The 23,126-nt window shown below is 43.2% G+C and overlaps 1 protein-coding gene across 1 annotated transcript in view; it reads right to left on the bottom strand.

Moving 5' to 3' along the window:
• Positions 1–23,126, bottom strand: part of Prkci (protein kinase C iota) — a 57,785-nt gene that overhangs the window by 24,820 nt on the left and 9,839 nt on the right. Inside the window, exons 2-4 of the mRNA XM_005371677.2 lie at positions 12,304–12,425; positions 5,214–5,303; positions 4,133–4,183 (exon numbers count right to left, since the gene is read on the bottom strand). Coding sequence (XP_005371734.1) covers positions 4,133–4,183; positions 5,214–5,303; positions 12,304–12,425 — 263 coding nt within the window. The remainder of the gene's footprint in view (positions 1–4,132; positions 4,184–5,213; positions 5,304–12,303; positions 12,426–23,126) is intronic.

The raw sequence follows: 23,126 nt of genomic DNA, 5'->3' as shown, positions 1-23,126 counted from the left end.
TATGTATACAATATTCTGTCTGTGCGTATGTCTGCAGGCCGGAAGAGGGCACCAGACCTCATTACAGATGGTTGTAAGCCACCATGTGGTTGCTGGGAATTGAACTCAGGACCTTTGGAAGAGCAGGCAATGCTCTTAACCACTGAGCCATCTCTCCAGCCCCCAAACTCTCTTTCTTAACGGTTCCAAAACTGTCTTTCAAAGCTGTCATGTCCTACACAGGAGCAAATCACAATTCAGGCACTGCATTTGGTTTCTTTGGTTTGGCTGTCTGGTTGGTTGGTTTTCACGTCTAACATACTCAAAAACCATGCGCTTTGCTTTATTCTTCACGTCTTGGGCAGTATTTTTGTGTTCCACATCCCGGGTTGCAGAGTCTGCCTCTTCACAGTCAGAGTTAGTGCTAAAACTTTGAGCAAATGCAAGGCGGTGGTGGTGTGTACCTTTAATCCCAGCACTAGAGGTAGGTGAATCTCTGTGAGTTCAAGGCCAGCCTGGTCTATAAGAGCTAGTTCCAGGATAGCCAAGACTGTTATACAGAGAAACCCTGTCTTGAAAAACCCAAATAAACCTTTGAGTAAAAATACTCTAGAGATGCCTTTAAAGAGGAGAGGGGCCAGAGGAATGTCTCTGCTGTTGAGTGGACCTCACTGTTCTGACAGGACTAGAGTTCAGTTCCCAATACCTCGTCAAAAGCAGCTCACAACTGCCTGTAACTCCAGTATGGCAGTAAGCACACAGGGGCGGGGGATCAAATGCTCTCTGCTTCTCAGGCATGGGCACTGGTATGTGCACACGCACAATTAAAATAAAATAATAAGAGTGTTGATCTTTTCTTATGGTGTGTCATCAGAGGCACACAAACATCAGATGTCAGTGCCCACCACGACAGACACCTCCACAAGGACTGACTCTGCATCTCTTCTTCACTGGAAAGGTACATCCTCTTCATGGAAGTTAATCTGTAAGTGATACTTCTATATAACTCCATCTACAACAAACTTTCATCCTTTTTGGTCTGATTTTGGTACAATACTGGGTGTTAAACCCAGGACCTCACACATGTTACATAAACATTCCACCACACAGTCACGGGTCTGGCCCACTCCAAAGTTTTTATATAATTGCTATTATCCTTTTTTAATTTTTAAAAACATTTGTCAGTGTTTGGCTTGCATGTATGTATGTATACCATGTGCTTGCCTAGTATTCTGGAGGTGAAATGGGGGATTGGATTCCCTGGAGCCGGAGTTACAGATGATTCTGAGCTACCACATGGGGCCAGGAACTGAACCCAGGTCCTCTCAAAGAGCCATGTCTCCAGCTCCCACAAACACTTTTTTTTTCTTTTGGTTTTTCGAAACAAGGTTCTCCATGTAACAGCCCCAACAGTCCTGGAAACTCCTCAGACCAAGTTGGCCTCGAACTCACAAAGGTCCTCCTCCTGCCTCTGCCTCCTGAGTGCTGGGATTAAAGGTGTGTGCCACCACTATTGCTAAATCGCATAGGGAGACAGGTTAATCTAATCCATTTGTAATTTTGGCAAGCCCTCACTATGACATGCACTATCTAGTAGTCACTGCAATCCACTAGACATTGTACTTACTATCTACTGGTGATATTTATCAGTGCTAGTTAACAGGAAGAAACATTTCTGAACTACCTTAGAACAGATGTGGCACTGACTTCACTATTTCAAGTTAAGTAGAAAGCACCAGCTATAATGTTCTTAGACGTCTCTTCTGCTTGCAGAGTTGGGGATGCAGCCAGGGCCTTGCACACTAGTGGAGCCCTGCAGCATGACCTCTGACACTAAACACAGGTGTTTGTGCTACATTATCTAGTGAGGGCCAGCACATGTTAACTTACCAGATGCTCTTATGAATTAGATTATATACCCTAAATTTAAATATTTTACTGCTGTCTAAGAACTTAAAGGGCCAAGAGACCTCAGTCATGGTTATCAATTTTCCTCTCTAGTTTAACATTTATTTGACTGGGGAAAAGGTGGTGTCAGACCTCCACCACTACTTTGAAAAGGTCAATGAGTGTGCAGTGTAACGGGAAGCATTTTACCCAGAAAGCATGCCATATACCTACAGTTGCTTTCCACGGGCACAGAGCTCTGCACAACGTATGCCAGGGTCGACTCTGTTAACAGTGGCTCTAGGCTCTCTCCAGAGCTCTGCAAAAACAGTCAACACGGCTTTAACTCTCCTTCCATGAGAACCCAGCAAGATGCTGTGAGCTGAAATCAAACCTGGGTTTTCACTACTGCCTGGGTGTTCTGCCCGTTCCTTCTATTTCCCCATCTTCCTATGTGACACATTACATCTATTTAATCTTATAGCTCTTTGTTTTCCCTGTTCACTGAAGAGCATTAAATCATAAAATCAGAAGCTTAGACTTGGAAATTTCACATAATTCTGATATTTTATTTATGTTTTAGTACACAAAGCTTGCCTAAGGATCAGAAGGGCAAAGCTAAACCACTAGATGTCGGGCAGTGGTGGCACACACTCCCAAGATTTGGGAGACAGCGGCAGATGGATCTCTGTGAATTCAAGGCTTCTCTGGGCTACACAAGATCAATGCAGAAACAAATCCAGGTGGTGGCGGCTCACATCTTTAATTCCAGTACTAGGGAGTCGCACTATCTTAATTCCGGCACTAGAGGGAATATAAAATGGGAGAGAAAGGCTAATTCTGCTTAGTCTGTGGTCGCCCAGCGCTGGTACAGGTAAGACTTCTCTAGTGGCTTGGCTGCTTTGCTTTTCTGGTTTTTTGGGTTGAACCCCAATATCTATCTCTGGGTTTTTATTATTTGTGTTGCATAATTCAAAGCAAAACATTCATTACTTTTCTTTCTGAAGTCATGTTTATGTGTAGAAACCATAAAAGAAAATGAGGTTCTATAACAATTCCTAACAATGTGACATCTACAGCGGTATCTAGAAGTGAAGTGCCAAGACACTTATTCTCACATTATATAGCAAGCCTAAGCAAAACGAATGACTGTAACGGTGGGTCACTGGACTCGGAAGTCGCCTATGTGTGCACACAAGCAAGCACAGTGGCAAACAGACTATGTTAAGCTCCGTTAAATCTGAACAAGTGATTTGTAGGTATCCTTTTTTCTAAGATGTTTTGAAATTTCCAGATCTGAAAATATTCAAAATTAAAAAAATGAAGCCACATGACTTAATTTAATTGTGTTTTTATATGCACAACAGACAATTATGTAAGATGTAGCTAGATGAAGTCCATTTGGCAAAAGCACAGCTTAGGCAGTTGCTAATATGTTCTAAATTAGACTGAAGAAACAGAATAAGTCGAACAAATTAAAAGTTCTATTTCTTTGTTTTATTTTTTTGTTTGTTTGTTTTTTGTTTTTTTTTTTCGAGACAGGGTTTCTCTGTATCTTTGATTCCTGTCCTGGAACTAGCTCTTCTAGACCAGGCTGGCCTCGAACTCACAGAGATCCGCCTGCCTCTGCCTCCCGAGTGCTGGGATTAAAGGCGTGTGCCACCACCGCCCGGCAAAAGTTCTATTTCTTAAGGCAGGCATGGTGGCACATATCTTTAACCCTAGCACTTAGGAGGCATGGGCAGGTGAACCTCTCAGTGGAGGCCTGGTGTAGGAGGTCCTTCTGTCTGTGTGTTGTTTTCACTGGTTAATAAACTGCCTTGGCCTGTTGATAGGGCAGAATTTAAGTAGGCGGGGAAGACGGAACTGAATCCTGGGAGGAAGAAAGTAGAGTCAGGGAGACACCATGGATCTGCCGCCAGAGACAGACTGCTGAATCTTTGCCGGTAAGCCACTGTCACATGGCGATATACAGATTAATAGAAATGGGTTAAATCAAGATGTGAGAGTTAGCCAATAAGAGGCTAGAGCTAATAGGCCAAGCAGTGATTTAATTAATACAATTTCTGTGTGGTTATTTCAGGGCTAAGCTAGCTGTGCGACCAGGACAAACAAGTGGCCTTCCAGTTACAGAGGCCAGCCTGGTCTATAAAGCAAGTTCCAAGACAGTCAGAAACCTTGTCTAGAAAAACAAAACAAAAAGTTCTGTTCCTTTTTACTATGAGTAATTAGAATTTTAAGTGTACAGAGTATTAGAAACACTCACTGTCTTCTCCTGGGCAAGGCATTCCAGGACGTTCTGGTACACAAGGAAATACTGAAAGAAATTTAAATTAGTTAACAGCATATTTACAAAATACAAACTATACAGAATTAAAATTAATCCAAAATTCAAAGTGACTTGAGTTACCCAAGGTAGAATTCCAACACATGCCCAAAATTAGTCTACTGAAGGCTCTCACTTTTACCAAGCCTATATATAAAGCAACTTTCTGTGAAAACAAATATGACTATAAGTAACACATTAGAAGCTCGATTTACTAATTCCTGACCCTTGTGAATAATCACTTTTTCTTCTTTTGGGCCTTAAAGAAGCTAAATACTACTTTTTAACGTCCTTATTGTAGAAAACTTTGTTTCAACAAAGAATTAAATGACAAAAATCAAAGTTTTTAAAAGATGTGTACTCAATTTAGGAATGAATTAATATCAGAAATAGTATCAAAATCCCCAAAATATGAGCTTATAGTCCAGACTATATATTTACAAACAAAGCATATAAAGCATATAATTCTCTTTATAATGAGAAACATCTTTTTAACTAACTGTACTCTGGTGAATTATGGCCATAATTGAGTTAAGAGCACTCAGAACAGGAAACTGTGCTAGGCAAGTACTCTATAACTGAGTTAACTCTCACTGTGTAGCCCTGGACCACAAGATCCTCCTGCCTCTACCTATCTGGATAACTGATTGTTTCTCTAACATTTTAATATTTTATACTAGAAAAGGGTAGTCCCTGCCTGGCACACACATGTGCACGCACACATACACACTCGCACAGAGACTTCTAAAGCCATACAGGAACGGTTGTAAGTTGTAAAACAATGGGAGATCACATTTGAATATCCTGGAAGACTATAGCCAGATAATACATTTCTCCTACTCTATAGGAAGCAGGCCTTATACTTCATCTAGCACAGGAAAAAGAAGCTAGAGGACAATTACATAGGAAAGAGGCCACACATAATAAATTATACCTAGATTGCCTTTAAAGAGTCAATTAAAAAAAAAAACAGTTATGTTTAAGTCACAGCTTTGGGAGAGTCAGCAGATGGTTCTCTTACCATGGATCAAGAGCTCAGAGTCCTTGTTCAGTTCATAGAGCCTGAAAGCTTCTTCTAATTCCAGCTGAGAAGACACTGTGCACGGATCTCCTAAAACACAAAGGAAAACTCAGTCTTCACCCTCTGAGTTGGATAACTGTAAGCAAATTCTATAAACAGTAATGGAAGGAGCGCTGATGAGGACAGATGTTTAGACACTTCTTAAGCCTACATTCTCTGCGGTAGATGACATCACATCCAGTTCTAGCTGCACAGAATCAAACACAGGGCCCAGACACCATATTTTCTACATATAAAAACCACTCTGAGCCAGGCGGTGGTGGCACACGCCTTTAATCCCAGCACTCTGAGGCAGAGGCAGGTGGATCTCTGTGGTTCAAGGCCAGCCTGGTCTACAAGAGCAGTTCCAGGAAAGGCTACAAAAAATACAGAAAAGCCTTTCTCAAAAAACCACTCTGTACTGTATGAATGTGCATGTGTGTCACGTGCACGCACACACATATACATACACAGTAGCAAACCTACTCTGACTACCTTCAGGTCACTTAGATGGGGACGTTTAGGAGCCGGTCTGCTGCCTCCTCCTTCTCCTTCCTATTGTGGATGGAGCCCAGGACCAGGCCTGGCAAGCACTCTAAGCCCTACCCCTGTTTTGTTCTGTTTGGGGATAGGGTCTCAATAAATTACTCAGGCTGGCTGGCCTCAAACACATAATCCTCCTGCATCAGTCTCCCAAGGTCTATACCACCAGGTCTGATACTAGTTTCCTTAAAAGAGGAGTAAAAGCAGCTGCACTGCCATACTATGGCTGGTTGGGATCTTTCTCTAAGGAGTGACTTTGTCAAAGATTTTCTTTCCCATTACAACATTGCTCAGTCAAGTCACAGGAAAGAAAACACTAAAGCACCCTGGACTAAGATAGTCCAGCTTGAGCCATTTAAAAAAACTTTTTTAGATTGATTTATTTGATTAAGCATTTTGCTTGCATAATATATGTGTACCACATGTGTGCCTGTGGCAGTCAGAAGGCATCAGATCCCCTGGAACTGGAGTTCCAAACAGTTGTAAGACACCTGTGGGTGCTGCGAATTGAACCTGGGTCCTTCGCAAGAGCAGCAAGGGCTCTGTGCTGCTGAACCATTTCAGCAGCCCCCACTTTGGCACACATATAAACAATGCATCCAGATAGTGTGCACTCCAACTGCACTTTCCAAGGGGCCCCCAACTCTTCCTCCATTCTCCCCAGGCACCCCAACAGATCCCTACTCCCTTTCATGTCTTTTTTTTTGTTAACAGCCAGAGAGCACTGTCTGCTGGAATGATGACTGATCTTGTGACTCACTCTTGTGGACGTGACCGTAGCTTTAGTGAGCCCAAAGACAGCACTCCACGGCACCACTCCCCATCCTGTGTCTCTCACATTCTTCACACCCCTCCTCTGCCACGTTCCCTGAACCTTTGGTGAGAAGGATGTCACAGATGTCCTACTTAGGGATGGACACCCGCTTGAGTTACTCTTAAATGTTCAGTGCTAAATTTTAGTAACACGGACAAGGAGGAAGAAACATCTCTCCTGACTAACCAAAGTGCTGAGTCATTCCTGGAGTCAAGAGGTGACATATATACAGCATGACACCATTCCTCAATGAACAAGTCACTCAGAGCAAAGCCGGGGCCTGAACTGGATCCGCCCCCTGCTGTGGTTACATGAAACATTCCTCCATGCTAGATGCCATTGATTCTGCCTAATCTTCAATCACACTCAGTTTACAATGAGAGCACAGTGAAGTCATTTCCTTTCCACACTATCTCAAAGAAAACAGTGTCTCTATTCTTTTCTTCAACTCAGCTGCTGAAGCCTTAATCCCTTTATCTTTTCTGGGCATTTATAACATTAGCCCTGATAACTCACAGAGCCGTGAAAAGGAAGTTTTCAACCCACCAACTTGTAAGACAGTGTTACACAGAAATCGGTAACCAAACCAGAAACTGGAACAAAAGGAAAAGAATTTCATGGCCTTTTCCGTCTAAAGAAAGGCAGAAGATGGCAGTCATGGGCTGTTTGTGAAGCCCCGAGAACAGAGAAAATGATTGGAAAGTGAACAAAGTGTGACATCACTGTCACTGAAGGCAACATAGAAAATAATCCTAAAAACAGTGGCTGAAATAAATCACAATAACTACATAGAAGGTTCAAAGTATCAAAAGGCTTCTTCCTTTTTTTCTAAAGTATTCGTTTTTATTTTATGTGCGTAGGTGTTTTGCCTGCATGTGCATCTGTGTGAGAGTGTCAGAAGAGCTGGAACTGGAGTTACAGACAGGTGTGAGCTGCCATGTGGGTGCTGGGAATTGAACCTGGATCCTCTGGAAGAGCACCCAGTGCCCTCAACTACTAAGCCATCCCCCAAAATGGTTTCTTTCAACCGCCTATGTAGATATGGATACAGAGAAATGTCAAGAATGGAATAATTTTTGGTGAAACTTGGATTTCAAAAGTATCTAAAAGAAAAACCTTTCCCAGCCAAGTCTTGCTCAGTTTGAAAATAAAGCTGCCTCTCCATTTCAATCTATAAGTCATAAAAATAAGAAACATACTAACAGCAAAGATCAGATTCATGGAGCTTTTAGTGAACACCAAGACTTCATAAAAAATGGTGCATATGGGGCCAGGTAAGTGCATTTGCAGAGCAGTTGCTGGCAGAAGCTGCTGGATCCCTGAAGGCTGCAGCAGTTACGGGCAGTTATGAGCCTCACCCCACCCCCCAATGGATGCTGCACTTGGTCCTCTATGGAAGCAGTTTTTACTCTTTTTTTTTTTTTTTTTTTTTTTTTTTTGGTTTTTTGAGACAAGGTTTCTCTGTGGTTTTGGAGCCTGTCCTGGAACTAGCTCTTGTAGACCAGGCTGGTCTCGAACTCACAGAGATCCACCTGCCTCTGCCTCCAGAGTGCTGGAATTAAAGGCGTGCGCCACCACTGCCCGGCCCACCTCACCATCTCTACACCAGGATCTTAGCTAAGCTAAGAGCCTCTCAAACCTCAGAAGCGTGTAGATGGGATCTTGTCTAAAAGAGATTTATGTGGGTATGGATGTTACCTAATGGGGCAGTTTTAACTTTATCATAGAAGGTCTACAATGCTCAAACGAACATGTGACTTCAACTCTGCAGGACAAAGTCTAAGCAAGTTACTGAACTACAAATGCCATGGCCTAGGAAAAGAGAAGGATGATTCAAAGCAATGTTAGTCCTGGAAGACCAACCACTTCCAGTGAACAGCAACGAGTTTCCCTGAGGAACAGTGGTATATGCTGTTTTAATTCAGAGTCTCCGTTTTTGTGACAGGAGTAGGTACTGTACTTCTCTTGTCTCTATTTTATTATGCAGTCAGTAGTCCACAGGTCTTCAGAACTAGCAGAGAAGCAATCAAGGAACCTAAACCACGAGTGGATAAGACAAAGAACAAGAAGAGCATGTTTGGACTATGAACCTTTTGTCATAATGGATTAGGCTCTGGGTGGTTTGGAGAGGTTATTAGCACTTCTGTATAACCATAAGGAAGCTGGAAAGTAAGTCATCACAGATAATATATTCAATCTCTTTCGTTTTTCTTGAACTGAGTGCCTGTGTGTCACATGTGACCTTTCTTTGACCATGTTTGATAGGTAAAGCATTCTATATAAGTCATTATGAAACAAAGATGACCAGGAAAGCTAACTCTATCACCAAATCTAAATTTATAGAATAAACACAAATACATTCTTAGTATTTGCTCACTGCAGTTGACTTTGGGAGAATTAAGGGATTGATAAAACCCATATATTAATCGTTAGGTTGTTCTTGTTTTCAATACACCTACTTTTTTTTCACCTATAAAAAGAAACAAATAATTAGGCTCTAAAAACCGTTGTTAGATATGAAATACCCAACTATTTGTAAAATAACCTGACAAGATGCAGAACACAAAACTTAGGTCACATGTTCATTATATTTAAATCCATATTCCACTTCCTGGCCCCCACTGGTTCATGGCCATATCATAATGCAAAATACATTTAGTCCAACTTCAAAACTCCCATAATCTAACATGGTCAACACTGTTTAAAAGTCCAAAGTTCAAAGTTTCTTCTGAGACTCAAGGCAATCTCTTAACTATAACTCTCTGGGAAAAAAAATATTCCAACATGTGATATATATTACCATTCAAAAAGGGAAGAATCAGGACATAGTTAGGAAATACTGAAAAGTATAAATCTTTAGTGGCTCTGCCTTTCCAGCTTTGTTGCCTGCAAGATACTCATCTCTCTTGGGTTGGTTCCACTCCCCGGGAACTCCTTGGGAGAGAACCCATGGCTCCAGTACTTATAACATCGTGGGGTCTCCAATACAATCCAGGCTTCCCTTTCAGAACTTCACACAATGGCATCTCGGGGTTTCCATGCAGGGACTCCCCTTGCCACACGCCAGGCCTCAGGAACTCTCCTTCACCGTGGAGGAAGATTCCCTACACCTTTCCTCATGTATTTCTCATAACTCTAAGGACAGAACCGTAAGGACAACAGTGCCAAGTTCAGATGCCCATTTGGGAGCCTGGTCCTCGCCTTGAATCACCTTTGCAGAAACTTGTAGCCTCTTAAGAGCAGAAAATTCAGTCGGGCAGTGGTGGCGCACGCCTTTAATCCCAGCGCATAGGAGACAGGCAGGCGGATCTCTGTGAATTCGAAGCCAGCCTGGTCCACAGAGTGAGTTCCAGGACAGCCAGGACTACACAAAGAAACCCTGTCTAGAAAAACAAAAACAAAAAAAGGGCAGAAAATTCCTCAGGCCCTTTCTTTTCTCAAGTTGGAAGCTTAGCTGGATAGGGTCTTGCCGTGTGCGGACCAGGCCTCTCCTTAATCCCCTTATCTCTTAGCACAAGCCTCAACTCCAACATTCAATTTCCTCCCCCTCTTTTTTCTCTTCATACTGTAGTTTTGTATTTCTTTTTGTCTCACTTGCTATTTTTCACTGTAGACCTGCATAAGAGTGATTACTAATAATGACATGACAGTTAATATCATGTCCTGAAATGTCCTTTAAGAAATTTTCTTTGCAATTTAACCTCAGGCAAAGTCTTAGGACTACAGTGTGGAATATTCCTTTATACTCTGGACATATGTCCCTGTGGTTGGCTTAATAAAGAAACCAACTGGCCCATAGCAGGACAAGATAAGGTTAGGGGGAGAGTCCAACGGAATCCTGGGAAGAAGGGTGGAGTCAGAAGCTGTGAGAGCTGCAGAGCAAGCCGGAGATAAACATGCCCTGTCAAAAGAAGGCACCGCCACGTAACAGAGGGTAGGTAAGAAATACGAGCTAATTTAAACGTAGGAGTCGGCTAGCAACAAGCCTGAGCTGCTGGCCAAGCATTTATAATTAATATTAAGTCTCTGTGTAGGTTATTTGGGAACTGGTGGGCAGGAAAGAAACTTCCCACTACACCACAGCAGAAGCCACATTCTTTTGCCAAAACATCACAAGAATAGTCTCTAGCCCAGTTTTTAATACTGTTTCTCTGAATGCCTATATAATCCATATTGCTCTCAGCAATACTGTTTTGCAAGATCCTACCAGGAGGCCTATTTAACCCAGCCTACAACATTCAAATATAACTTTTCTAGACCAAAATCCCAGTCTTCTAAAAACAGGTCAGGCCTGTCACAGCCTCAGTACCATTGCTAGAGGACTGGGCTTCTATTCCCAGTAACCACACGCCGGCCAACAGCTCTCTGTAATTCCAGGTCCAGGGGGCCCAGGGCCCTCTTCTGGCCTGTTCAGACACTGGACACACATGATGCAGAGACACACATGTAAGCAAAACACCTACTCACATTAAACACACACACAAAGGAAAGGCATAATACTGCATCTCATAATTATATATTCAGTCAGTTAAAAATAAAAAATTTAAAACTATGCAGAGAACTAAAACAAAATAAAGTAAAATAAAAATCCTGTCTACCATTCCCTGTTCTATGTAAGAGCATATGGCAGTAATGGTTACACAGTTACCATTCGCTGTTCTATGTAAGAGCATATGGTAGTAATGGTTACACAATTACTATCCACCTGAAATGTTTTGCTACTAGGGGTGATAGCTCACATAAGGAGACAAAGAAGGGGTCAATGCAAGTTCCATATCAGCCAGGGCCACATAACAAGGCCTGCCTTTATTTAAACAAAGAAGAAAAAAAGTCAATTTAGGGGCTGAAGAGATGGCTCAACAATTAAAAGCACTTGTTGCTTGTTGTTCTTGTAGAAGTTTAGTTCCCGGCACCACAACCTTCTGCAGCCAGTTCCTCCAGGGGGATCAGATACCCTCTTCTGGTCTCCTTAGGCACCAGACACACATGAAGGCAGTGGAGGGTGAGAAGCCTGAACTCAATGTCCTCGAACTGAGGAAGCTGCCCACTCTATCAATCTATCAGCCCTGGTCCTTAAGAGAACCCTGTCTAGCCGGGCAGTGGTGGCGCACGCCTTTAATCTCAGCACTAGGGAGGCAGAGGCAGGTGGATCTCTGTGAGTTCGAGGCCAGCCTGGTCTACAAAGAGAGTTCCAGGACAGGCTCCAAAACCACAGAGAAACCCTGTCTCGAAAAACAAAAAAAAAAAAAAAAAAAGAGAGAACCCTGTCTAACACTGCGATGAGCCTCTTGAGTGTGAGGATAAGCAATGTCTATCCGCAAACAGTTCACAGGGCTTCGTGGGTACAAGTCGCTAACACTGCCCTGAAGTAAAATGACCACAATCGCTATGACTGTGCTGGCATTTTCTTTACGGTACATTCAGTTAAGAACAAGTAAACTCTTATATTAAGATATAAGACATTTATAATCAAAATTAAGTTAAAATGTCACACCAATAAAACATTTGCCTTACTTCATTTTGGAGAGGGAAAGGCAAAGACTGTGCACTTTGATTTAAATCTTCTATCTTAATCTAAGTACTCAAGCGTGGCGTTAAATTTCTACTTTATCTTTCTCTTGCCTTTCTTGGGACTCTTACTTCATCTAAAAGCAAATGCGCACACAGGTAGCACCCCTTCCCCCAGTCACTCACCTTCCTCGTCTATCCATTTCATGGTGAACGGCTGTTCATTGTCAAAAGAACACATATCTCGGACCTCACTGCAAAGTCCCTCAAAGGAGATGGAAGGCTCAAAGTGTGTTATCATAATGTCCCTGAAAAAGAAAAAGTTTCATGTTTAAAGTCATACTGATCTACATGTGACTGAACACCTCATGACGAACTAGTTATTCTGTGTGTACATGAAAAATTAAAACATGAAATAAAATTACAGTACAAAAAGCAATAGATTTATAGGAACCTTAACTCAATGCCCTGTCACTGAGAAAGCCACGCTCACCGCTCCGCCACTTTCACAAGGCCTTCCACCTCCACAACCACGCTCTACAAGCATTTGCCTTGCACTCATCTAAACTCTACTTCAAACCCCATCCCCAGATTTTCCTACCCCCAAAAGTCTACCATTCATTTAGAGACCGTCCTTCTGTTACCCTGGCTCCCTTAGCCTTGACTTACACAAATAACCCACCATAAACCTGTCAATCATTCTTTGTATGGCATGAGTTCTACATTTCTTATCTCATTTTCAGCTTTTCCCCCAAAAAACTTGTTTTCCAAAAATAGCTTTAAGGTAACTTCCTTTAGTATAGGTAATCTTCCTCCCCAATCACAGGAATACACTTTAATTAAAGTATTAATAAATAAAAATAGTAAACAATATCTATTATTGCATTAATATATTAGTACTAGATGAACCATTTAAATCCAATAAGCAGCTAATCACTTAACTTGTTGAGTGTTTTCTAGGAGAGGCCTGGTGTCCCCTCTAGGCAGCCTCTCCACAGCGGCCACTCCACACAGCACTCTGTGCTGGACCAGCTTCAAGATTTTTATCAAATTAACACAATCCATGGCTTCCTACTGCAAATCCAAGTGCGTCTACTATGCAGAGTCAGAGTTAATGTCCCTAGGTAGCTGGGATGGTTAGCTTGGCTGTGGATGTGGGAAGAGGCCTGAGGACCAGTCTAGCTTAGGCTGGTCTGGAGACATGCCTGGGAGGGATTTTCTTGGTTGAACTGACTGAGGAGGTGAAATAGACTGTGAAGCAGAGAGTTGGAAGAAGCCCTTTCTCCCCTAGGTTGCTTTATCAGGGTATTGTATCACAGCATCCGGGTCTACAGCCCGCAGAGCCGTCCCATGGGCGAGATAAGCATGTGTTTCTAGTCTACCCTCTGTCCCAGTCAGAGTACAATTAAACTTGGTGAAAGCGAATGCTGAGACATTTTCTTCACGATATCCCTGAGAGCAATGCAGGACAGGATGAATACCTAACTGTCAAAACTTAGCTCTGACCTCAACATAGGGAAGGATAGATAATTCTAGAGACAAATATCAGTGCCATGACCATGAAATACAGACTCATGTTACCCCAAATCCCATATCTAACATGGTAACATTTTCATGAAGTTAAATCAAATCCACATTTCAAACACACTGGTGGGACATCAGAGAGCTGACTCCCAGCAAAGCTAGACATCTCTGCTGTCAGCCTAGATGCTAGCTGATGACACTCTTACTTAGCTTTCGGCAAGAACGTAGCGGCCAGTCAATACATCTCAAAACGTTTCACTCATTAGACACCAGGATGTTAGGTCAGACAGAGATGGGCAAGAAGTGTTATTTAGGGAGCTAAAAGCAGCCCAAGATAAACTCTTCCTAGGTTCTGGACCTGCAACATGACAACCTCTCCAGTCACCCAAGACCTCACCAGGGGATCAGGCTTGTAGAAGGTTTGGGGGAAGGTATTGTTCTTTCCAGGAACTTTAACTCAGACAGTAAAGAAAAGGAAATGACAATAAAGAGGAGCTGTGACTAGTGGGCAGCAGAAATACAGAACACAAAGGATCTTTTTTAACTATTAACACAGCAGCCACTAGCTATCTGCCTAAAGAAGTGACAGCTACAGTTAGCTAGAGAAGGAAGCAGAGAGCAAGGCAGACCAGGAAATCGAGCGACTTCTCAGGACCTGCCAACATCAGAGAAGCTTCCCCCCTGCAGCAATGGGGACAAATACAGAGACCCACAGCTAGACATTAGGCAGAAAGTGGCAGACCTTGGAACACTAATCCATAAAGGGAATGTCTCCATCAAATCCTGGTGTAGGAGGGTCTTCTTTCTATGCACTGCTTTCATTGGTCAAATAAAGAAACTGCCTTGGCCTTTTGATAGGGCAGCACTTAGGTGGGTGGAGTAGACAGAACAGAATTCTGGGAGGAGGAAGGCAGAGATAGAGAGCCGCCATGGAGCCAGCCGCCAGGTCAGACAGGCTGAATCTTTCCTGGTAAGACACGGCCTCGTGGTGACATACAAATTATCAGAAATGGGTTGAATCAAGATGTGAAAGTTAGCCAATAAGAAACTAGAGCTAATGGGCCAGGCAGTGTTTAAATGAATACAATTTGTGTGTTATTTCGGGGTATAAGCTAGCCGGGCGGCAGGACACAGCCCACAGCTCCATTTACTACAGAGTCCCTCCCCTCAGGACTCAGGGAACTGAGGAAATGGAGGCAAAAGAGTGTAAGAGAAAGAGGGGAAGGAAGGCATCAAGAAACCAAGGCATTCTAGGCACAACAGGGCTGGCACACATAGAAACTCAGAGACTGGGGTAGCATGCACAGGGCCTGCACAGGTCCACACCAGATGGGGTCCTAGAGCTGAAAGAAGTGGACACACTGCCCCCACCCCTAACCTAGAAGCAAGCTCTGATTGCCACTTGCAAACCAAAAATGAGTTTTCTCCAGGGGAGTCCCACTGGGAAACTACTCTTAAGGGTAGACCCCACAGCAACAGATGGTGAGCACTAGACTAACAAGTCGAGGTCCTTTGTGTACATATTATGGCTTCTGGTTTGGGGTTTCAGAGATTCACCTGCCTCTGCCTCATAAGTGCTGGGATTAAAAGTGTGTGCCACAACCACCTGGCTAGGTGTCTATTTTCTAAAGAAAGACAGAAAGGGTATGGATCTGGATAGGAACTGGGGAAGAAGTGGGGGAGTGGAAACCATAATCAAACTATACTATATGAGGGGCTGGAGAGATGGCTCAGAGGTTAAGAGCATTGCCTGCTCTTCCAAAGGTCCTGAGTTCAATTCCCAGCAACCACAAGGTGGCTCACAACCATCTGGAATGAGGTCTGGTGCCCTCTTCTGGCCTTCAGGCATACATGCAGAAAGAATATTGTATACATAATAAAATAAATAAATATTAAAAAAACTATACTATATGAAAAAATCTATTTTCAAGCAAAGAAAAATAGATGATTTTTCATATACATTTTAATAACCCCCCTTCCCTAACACCTCCCACATCCTCCCCACCTAACTTCACATTTTTTCTCTCCAAAACAACAATAAAAAAAGCCAAAAATCAAATCAAAACAAAACAAAATAAAAAACTATTAAGATAAAATATCAAAACAAAAAGCCCGCAAACACCAATCACAGAGTCCATCTCGCTTGGCCAGGTACTCCAGGGGATGGGGCCTGCCCTGGAGTGTGGCTGGCAGACCCCTTGGCAATGCTCCATTGGAGAAAACTAATTTTCCCTTTCCCAAAAGTTATTAGCTGTAAATAGCTTCTTAATTGGGACGGGACTTTGCATCCACTTTCCCTCCTCAGTGCTAAGATTTTGTGTGCCACTGTCAGTCCTGCTATGTCTGGAAGACACAATTTCCTTGGATTCACCCACTTCGTCTGGTCCTTGAAGGGAGGAATTTGATAAAGACATCCCATTTTGGAACTGAGTGTTCCAAAGTCTCTTGCTCTCTACATTTTGACACAAGACGTTCTCGGTGATATTCATCTGGCCTCTTCCTCCTCCCTTCCTCCCAACCACCTTTGGAACTTAGTTCACACTCTATGCTTTGCCCATTATCTCTACACACATCTTCTGTGTTACAACTGCCACATTTGACTCTAGACCTTGCTCTAACTTTTTTTCAACTTGATCATACATTCCCAATACACATAACTACAATACACACTAGTTTACTCAGAACCCTACATTATAGTCTAATCCCGACAGTTGATAAGAAGCATTATCAACATCACAAATACGTCAACCACACAATGTCTTATAACTCTAAATCTGTCTTACATTCTTTTTACTTAATTCATATTTTAATAATATATCTATAACTAAGTTAAAAAAACAACTAAAAGCTAAACTTCTTGGATACATATTCATATTGGCTCTTTGTTTGTTTGTTTTTAGAGACAGAGTTTCTCTGTGTAACAGTCCTGGAACTCATTCTGTAGACCAGACTGGCCCTGAACTCACAGAGATCCGCCCGTCTCTGCTTCCCGAGTGCTGGGTTTAAAGGTGTGCGCCACCACCACCTGGCGTCATACTCCTAAGCTCAAGTATCTTGAATGTACTGTAGTAATGTAGGAAATGATAAAAGTTTCTATAGAAAATCATTTTTCCATCAAATACACTTTTGACAATGGAATACATTTTTTTCTTATTATAAACATTCACAAAACACTTCGTCTTGTTTCTTTCTGATAGGGTCTCACAAAGTGGCCCTGGCTGTCCTGGAACTTGCTCCATAAAATACTCTGCCTCCTGAGTGCTAGGATTAAAGGTGTGGGCCACCACATCCAACAATACACACATATGTTTAAGCAACCATATCTTAATCAAACTTTGTAATTATCAATCTAAACATTAAGGCCCATCTGACAGATTTTGAAAGACAAAAATCACAGTCACGACAGTATATGGCAGTAGCAAAATAACTCATTTTCAAATCTTAATCTAAAAAATCCTGTAACCTATGCTGTGCTCCGAGCTGCTCTCCTCAGCATCCAGCACCCCTACCCCCACCCCCAGTCAGTACTGGAGAAGATGATTTCTGCTGCCACCATTACACCATCCATTATCAGCCCCTTCAACATCTGACTCCTTGCCTGCAGACACAGATGCACCCCATTCTCCAACAACCGTAGGGAATATAAAGGCCTTGATGCGCCAGCTCATCCTGTAAGGGTCTGGAATGCTGACACTTCAGTTTCAACTTCAGGGCAGCTTGATGGTTTTTCTACCTAAGCCTGTGCTCTGGCTTCACTGTGTGTCCCCTCCAAAACTCATGGTGTGGTTTAATCTCTATTAATTAATCACTGTGGTGGTAGGAGGAAGAGGGGCCATGCTGGGCATGGTGGTGCATGCTTTTAATCTCATTAAGTAGAGGCAGGTGAATTTCTTTGAGTTTAAGGCCAGCCTGATCTATATAGTAAATTCTAAGCAAGCCAGAGCTACATAGTGAGACCTTATCTTGTCAAAAATAAAAAATAAAACAAGAAGAAAGAAAAAAAAACCCAAATGAACAGAAAAAGAGAGAAGTGGGCCTCCAGGAGCAGTGATTAAGTTATACAGGGTTTCGTGGGCCCTTTTCTGCGCGCTGGCCCTTCCACTAATGTTGAGGGTCGTTGCCTTCGTTGGAGATCAGAGTGAAACAGCCATGCTGACTAAAGAAATCAGACCTTTCACTAGACACCAAATCTGTTTGTAGACTATGCTGTCTATAATATTGTTACAGAACAAACAGATTCACAGAGCCTCTTCTCTTCTCTTCTCTGTTACTCCTGAATAAACCCCACCCATTCTCAAACTCTGAACTATGGCTTTCCACATCAGAAGCCAGACAATGTATATCTTGGTTCTTTCAGTCTGATTTAATAAATTCTACACACGAGATAGCTCACACACAACAGGAATGAATTTATGTCCATCTGTCCATCCTGGAGACAGAAGTCCAAGATGAAGGTACTGTAGGTTTACTGCCTGCTCAGCCCCAATTTCTGTTCCAAAGATTTGAAACTTCTAGTTGTGGCCTTAAAAAGGGCTAGTCTAGGGTCACTTCACAAAGGTACTAATCCCATTCACCAGAGGCAATGCAACCCCCACATTTTATCTTTTGAGTCAATTTCAACATATGAATTTGGGGAGTAGGCACAAATATTCAGACCATAGCAGTGTATTGCCCTAAAATCTCCACCAATAACTTTTTACAGCTAATAAGCAGGATACAAAATTAACACACATAAATCAGTAGCTTCCTATAAACAAATGACAAACTGACTAAAAAAGAAATCTAGGAAGCAACACCTTCCACGACAGCCTCAACACATATCTGCACTCCCGTATTCACAGGGGCATTGTTCACGACAACCAAGAGGCGGGAGGAACACAAGCGTCCATCCAGATGAATGGATAAGTGTTATATAACATACAATGGCTATTCTTCAGACAGAAAAACCTATCCATATTATACACCACAATCCCTGAGAACATCATGTACCTTAAAACAAACAAGTCAAGCACACACACAGCTCTAGAGTTTTCATGAGTGGAAAAAAAGCAGAACCTTAAAAATAAAACTTATTTTTTTGGCTTTGAAAAGTCTTCCTATATAACCCAGGCTGGCTTTGAATTCTTTAATCTCCTGCCTTAGCCTCCCAAGTCAGAGGATTATAACTAGGGTTCATGACACCTGGGGAAATATCTGTGTAATATTTGAAAAGCCAAAGCACATATTTCCTTAAGAGACTAAGTGTAGGGTGGTTTATTAACTACCATTCCTTAAGTTCCAGGAGCTAAAGCATTTAGGGAGTGTTTGTGCAAACACTTTTCTCCTTGGGAAAGCACCTTGTTCACAACACTCCACAATGAACAGATCCCGGTTACAATAATAAAGGAAACATGAGCTGAGGAACGCACACGGCCTTCAGAAGAGGGAAAACAATACACACACACAATTTTTCTGGTTTTACTCTGTTGTTAGCATAAATCACTTAGTGGATGATCAACAGATTGGTGTTTTACCGCAGAGTCCCTAAGTGGCAAATTTAGGTAGTTTTACTTAATTTTTAAAGGAAAAAAAAGGGGGGCATCATTAATTTTGTTAGTTATCTCCAGAAGACAACTGTTTAGGAATCCAATGATCTTATTTTCTGAAATATAAAATGTAAAACCTCCTCAAGGCTGATTTTAAAAGCAAAGTCAAGAAGACGCAACACTGAGTTCTGCTATTTAAACATAAACTTTTCTTCTGAAATGCATGGATTATCTAAAAAATGTCTTATTTGAACTTTATTTAACTTACAGCAATTGTCTGGGCAGGATTGCCCACAGATGCCAGAACCACTGAACAAAGGGTTTAGAGGCAGAGAAGAGTCTTGTAATCTCACACTATTATTCAAGAAGCCACCAATGCCTTTCAATGAAGACAACAGACTAAAGGAGATGACTCAGATCAGACCCAAGTTCAAATCCTCAGACCCACCTAAAGCAGGTCATGCTAACAAATATTTTAATCTCAGTGCTCCTATAGCAGGAAGGGACGAGAGATGGAAATCGCCTTTGAACCAGTGTACACAGAAGTGATTGAGAGATCCTGTCTCTCTAGGCACAGTGATGCACACACCTTTAATCTCAGCACTCGGGAAGCAGAGGCAGGTGGATCTTGTGAGTTCAAAACCAGCCTAGTATACATAGTGAGCTCCAGCACAGCTACACACAAACACACATGGTGGGGAGGGGCACCTGTCACCAATGAGGTTTAAAGTTAATTCTGATATCCAATGTTGTCCACACAAGACACAAGTTACTGTAGCACATGTCCACACACACACACACACACACACACACACACACACACACACACCCCAAACATAGATTTAAAAAAAAATAATAGAGAGCGGTGGCAAGATAGCTCAGTAGTTATAAGCAGAAGACCCAGATCAGTTCCTAGCACCCACCCATTCGGAGGCTTACAGCTAACCATAACTCTAGCTCCAGGGGATCTGATAATGCCCTCTTCTGACCTCTGTGGGTTCAAGGCACACATGTGGTGTACTTACATAATACATGCAGGCAAAACACTCATACACACAAAATAATAATAAGTAAGTTAAAAAAAAAAAAAGACTATAGCCAGGCAGTGGTGGCACACATCTTTAATCCCAGCACTTGGGAGGCAGAGGCAAGAGGATCTCTGTGAGTTCGAGGCCAGCCTTGTCTACAAGAGCTAGTTCCAGGACAGGCTCCAAAGCTACAAAGAAACCCTGTCTCATCCATAAATAAATAAATAAAATTTAAAAATAAAAAATTAAAGAAAAAGACTAGAAGCTGCCTCCATACTGAGCCAAGAGGACTGTTCCAGCAACGACGGAAGATGCTCCTTCCCTCGGAAGGGCGCAACAGCAAGCAGGAGAGTATGGAGGAGAGAGCCACTGCAGCAGGACGGCAGACAGAGGCTCCTGCAGAAAGCCCTACCTCAAGACCAGCGCAGGTTCGTCTGCACAGGTGTGTGGACAGTCACCGAGAGAAAAGCCACCTTCTCCCTCTACAGTGCAGTCTACGTGGTTAAGAGGGCAAAGAGAGATGCCATCTCAAGGGGGAATTTGCTGACTGATACTGAGTTACCCTGGGCACCTAGACCAGGGAATGGGAACAACCACAGTCAGAGAGCCTGGATTTAATCTGCCATAACCCAGGACTCAGCTGTGGAGAGCTGGAAGCTGGATGCTGGCTGAGAAGCTAAAAGGTGCAGGCAGCAGGCGGCTCTGCTAAGGCACAGCTCCACTCTGAATGCAGGTTTCATCGACTGAGAAAGATGCTGGAGCCCACAGGCCAAGTCAAAGACCTAAAACACGCAAATGAAAGTTGAGAGCAAGTGGGTGCAACGATTCCGAAACCAGAGAAAGTAGACTTCAAAATTAAAGAGAAACAAGGGCACTACCTATAAGTAAAAGGAATAATCATCAAAAGGATGAAGCAAGCCTGGGTATGCAGCTGATCAGCGCGCACCAAGCCTTGAGTGGAGAGAGGACTCCACCCTAAGAGCGGTGCTGCTCTTTCTCAGCACCCCACCAGGGACTCCCAGATTCACAGGACTCCACACCATCCTTTTCTGGCCTCCCCTTGGATGACAGGCACACACATGGTGTGCACATACACACAACACAGGCAGAGCACTCATGCACACAAAACTTTAAAGCATAGTTCTTAAAGCCCTAGATTTGGTACCTAACACCACATAAACCAAGGCATGGTGTGCGAGCCTGTAACCCTAGTGCTGGGGAGGTAGAGGCAGGCGGAGCAGAGTCAAGGTCACCTTCAGTCACAACAGGTTTCCAGGTCACCCTGGGATACCTGAAATTCTATTAAAATAACTAAATGAATACATAAGAATATGTAAAAATTGTAAGCACATATGCACTAAATCCGCCCTCCCCCCCAAAAAACCAAAAAACCACTATTGGGCATAAAAGGTCCCACAAGTCTTGATACAATAACAGACGGTGACTTACTGAACCTCATCTTTAGAGAGTTCATCCAAAATACAAATCAATAATAAACTTCAGTTAAACTAGACTACTGAACAAACGGTCTTCACAGATGTACAGAGTAGCCTGTTCAAAGAAAAGAAACATTCTCAGCAGTCTGTGCACCTTCCCTAACACGGACCACAATCTAGACCACAGCAGGTCTTAGGAAGGCAAAAGTATTTATCTTTTCACATCATAATGGAAGAAAGCAGAAGTCAGTAGCAAGAGAAACTACAGAAACTACTCAATTACTTGTAGACTGAACAATATACTCTTATATGACCAGTGAGATACTGAGGAAATCTAGGTGATGTTTAAAAATTCCTAGAATTGCCAGGCGGTGGTGGCCTTTAATCCCAGCACTAGGGAGGCAGAGGTGGGCGGACCTCTGTGAGTTCGAGGCCAGTCTGATCTAAATCTACAAGAGCTAGTTCCAGAACAGGCTCCAAAGCTTCAGAGAAACCCTGTCTCAGGGGGGAAAAAATTCTAGAATCAAATGAAAACGAAAGCACTTTCTAGGATATCCAGGAAACCCAAGGCAGTCGGTAGCTATGAATACTCATTAAAATCAGAACATGTGGCCCTACGGCAGGATGATCTATGCTGATAGCCAAGGTGTCTGAGGGCCACCCTGCAGTCAGGGTGCCATCCGGACTCGGGCTGCTGCTGAGGGCCATGTCTGGGTCCATGGTCCTATCACAGCCAGGTCTGTGTTGATGTCCATGGCCTGGGTCCCATGGCCACACAGATGCCTGGGCTCTGATCTGCTACCAAGGGACATCTGAGTGGACTACACTGCCACCCATGGCCAGGGTGCCAACTGGGACCAAACTGCAACCAGGGGCCATGTCTGGCTCCATAGCCCTATCACAGCCAGGGTTTATTTCGATGGCAGCAGCTCCTGCTATCATCGAAGGCCGCACACATGCCCAGGATACCAGAGGCCATATTGGGACCTGAGGGTCATGTTGCCACAGGGATCATACAGATCGGAATAAACTATACTATCACCTGGGGCCATGGCGGCATCCATGCCCAGGCCTGGGCTACAGTGGGTCTGTGGCCCTACTGTGCCAGGGTCTGTGCTAATATCCATTGCTCCTGGTACCAATGAAGGCCATGCAGATGCACGAGGTCTGGGTTGTCACCTGGGGTTGCCAATCTGAGGGGACTGTGCCATAGTGACATCTGGGCTCAAAAGTTGCTGAGGACTATCTTACCACAGCTAGGGTCTATATCAATGTCCATGGCCCGGGGTGCCACGATACACCACTGCCCATTGTTCCCACAGGAGCACATGTGATCCAGGGTTGAACCATGTGTTGGACCATGAGTTAAAATATAAGGGCCTTGCTGGGTTGGCCCCACTCCTCATTGGCCCAGGGAGAGCTGACCCTGTCCCTCGCAGGCCCTGGGATAATGGACCCCAATTACCCTGACATGATAAAGCTGGGAGAGTTGCTGC

This window comes from Microtus ochrogaster, unplaced genomic scaffold (genome assembly GCF_000317375.1).
Source record: "Microtus ochrogaster isolate Prairie Vole_2 unplaced genomic scaffold, MicOch1.0 UNK120, whole genome shotgun sequence".
NCBI lineage: Eukaryota > Metazoa > Chordata > Mammalia > Rodentia > Cricetidae > Microtus > Microtus ochrogaster.
Note: the sequence above shows the minus strand (reverse complement) of the source record. Positions and strands in the feature narration are given on the sequence as shown.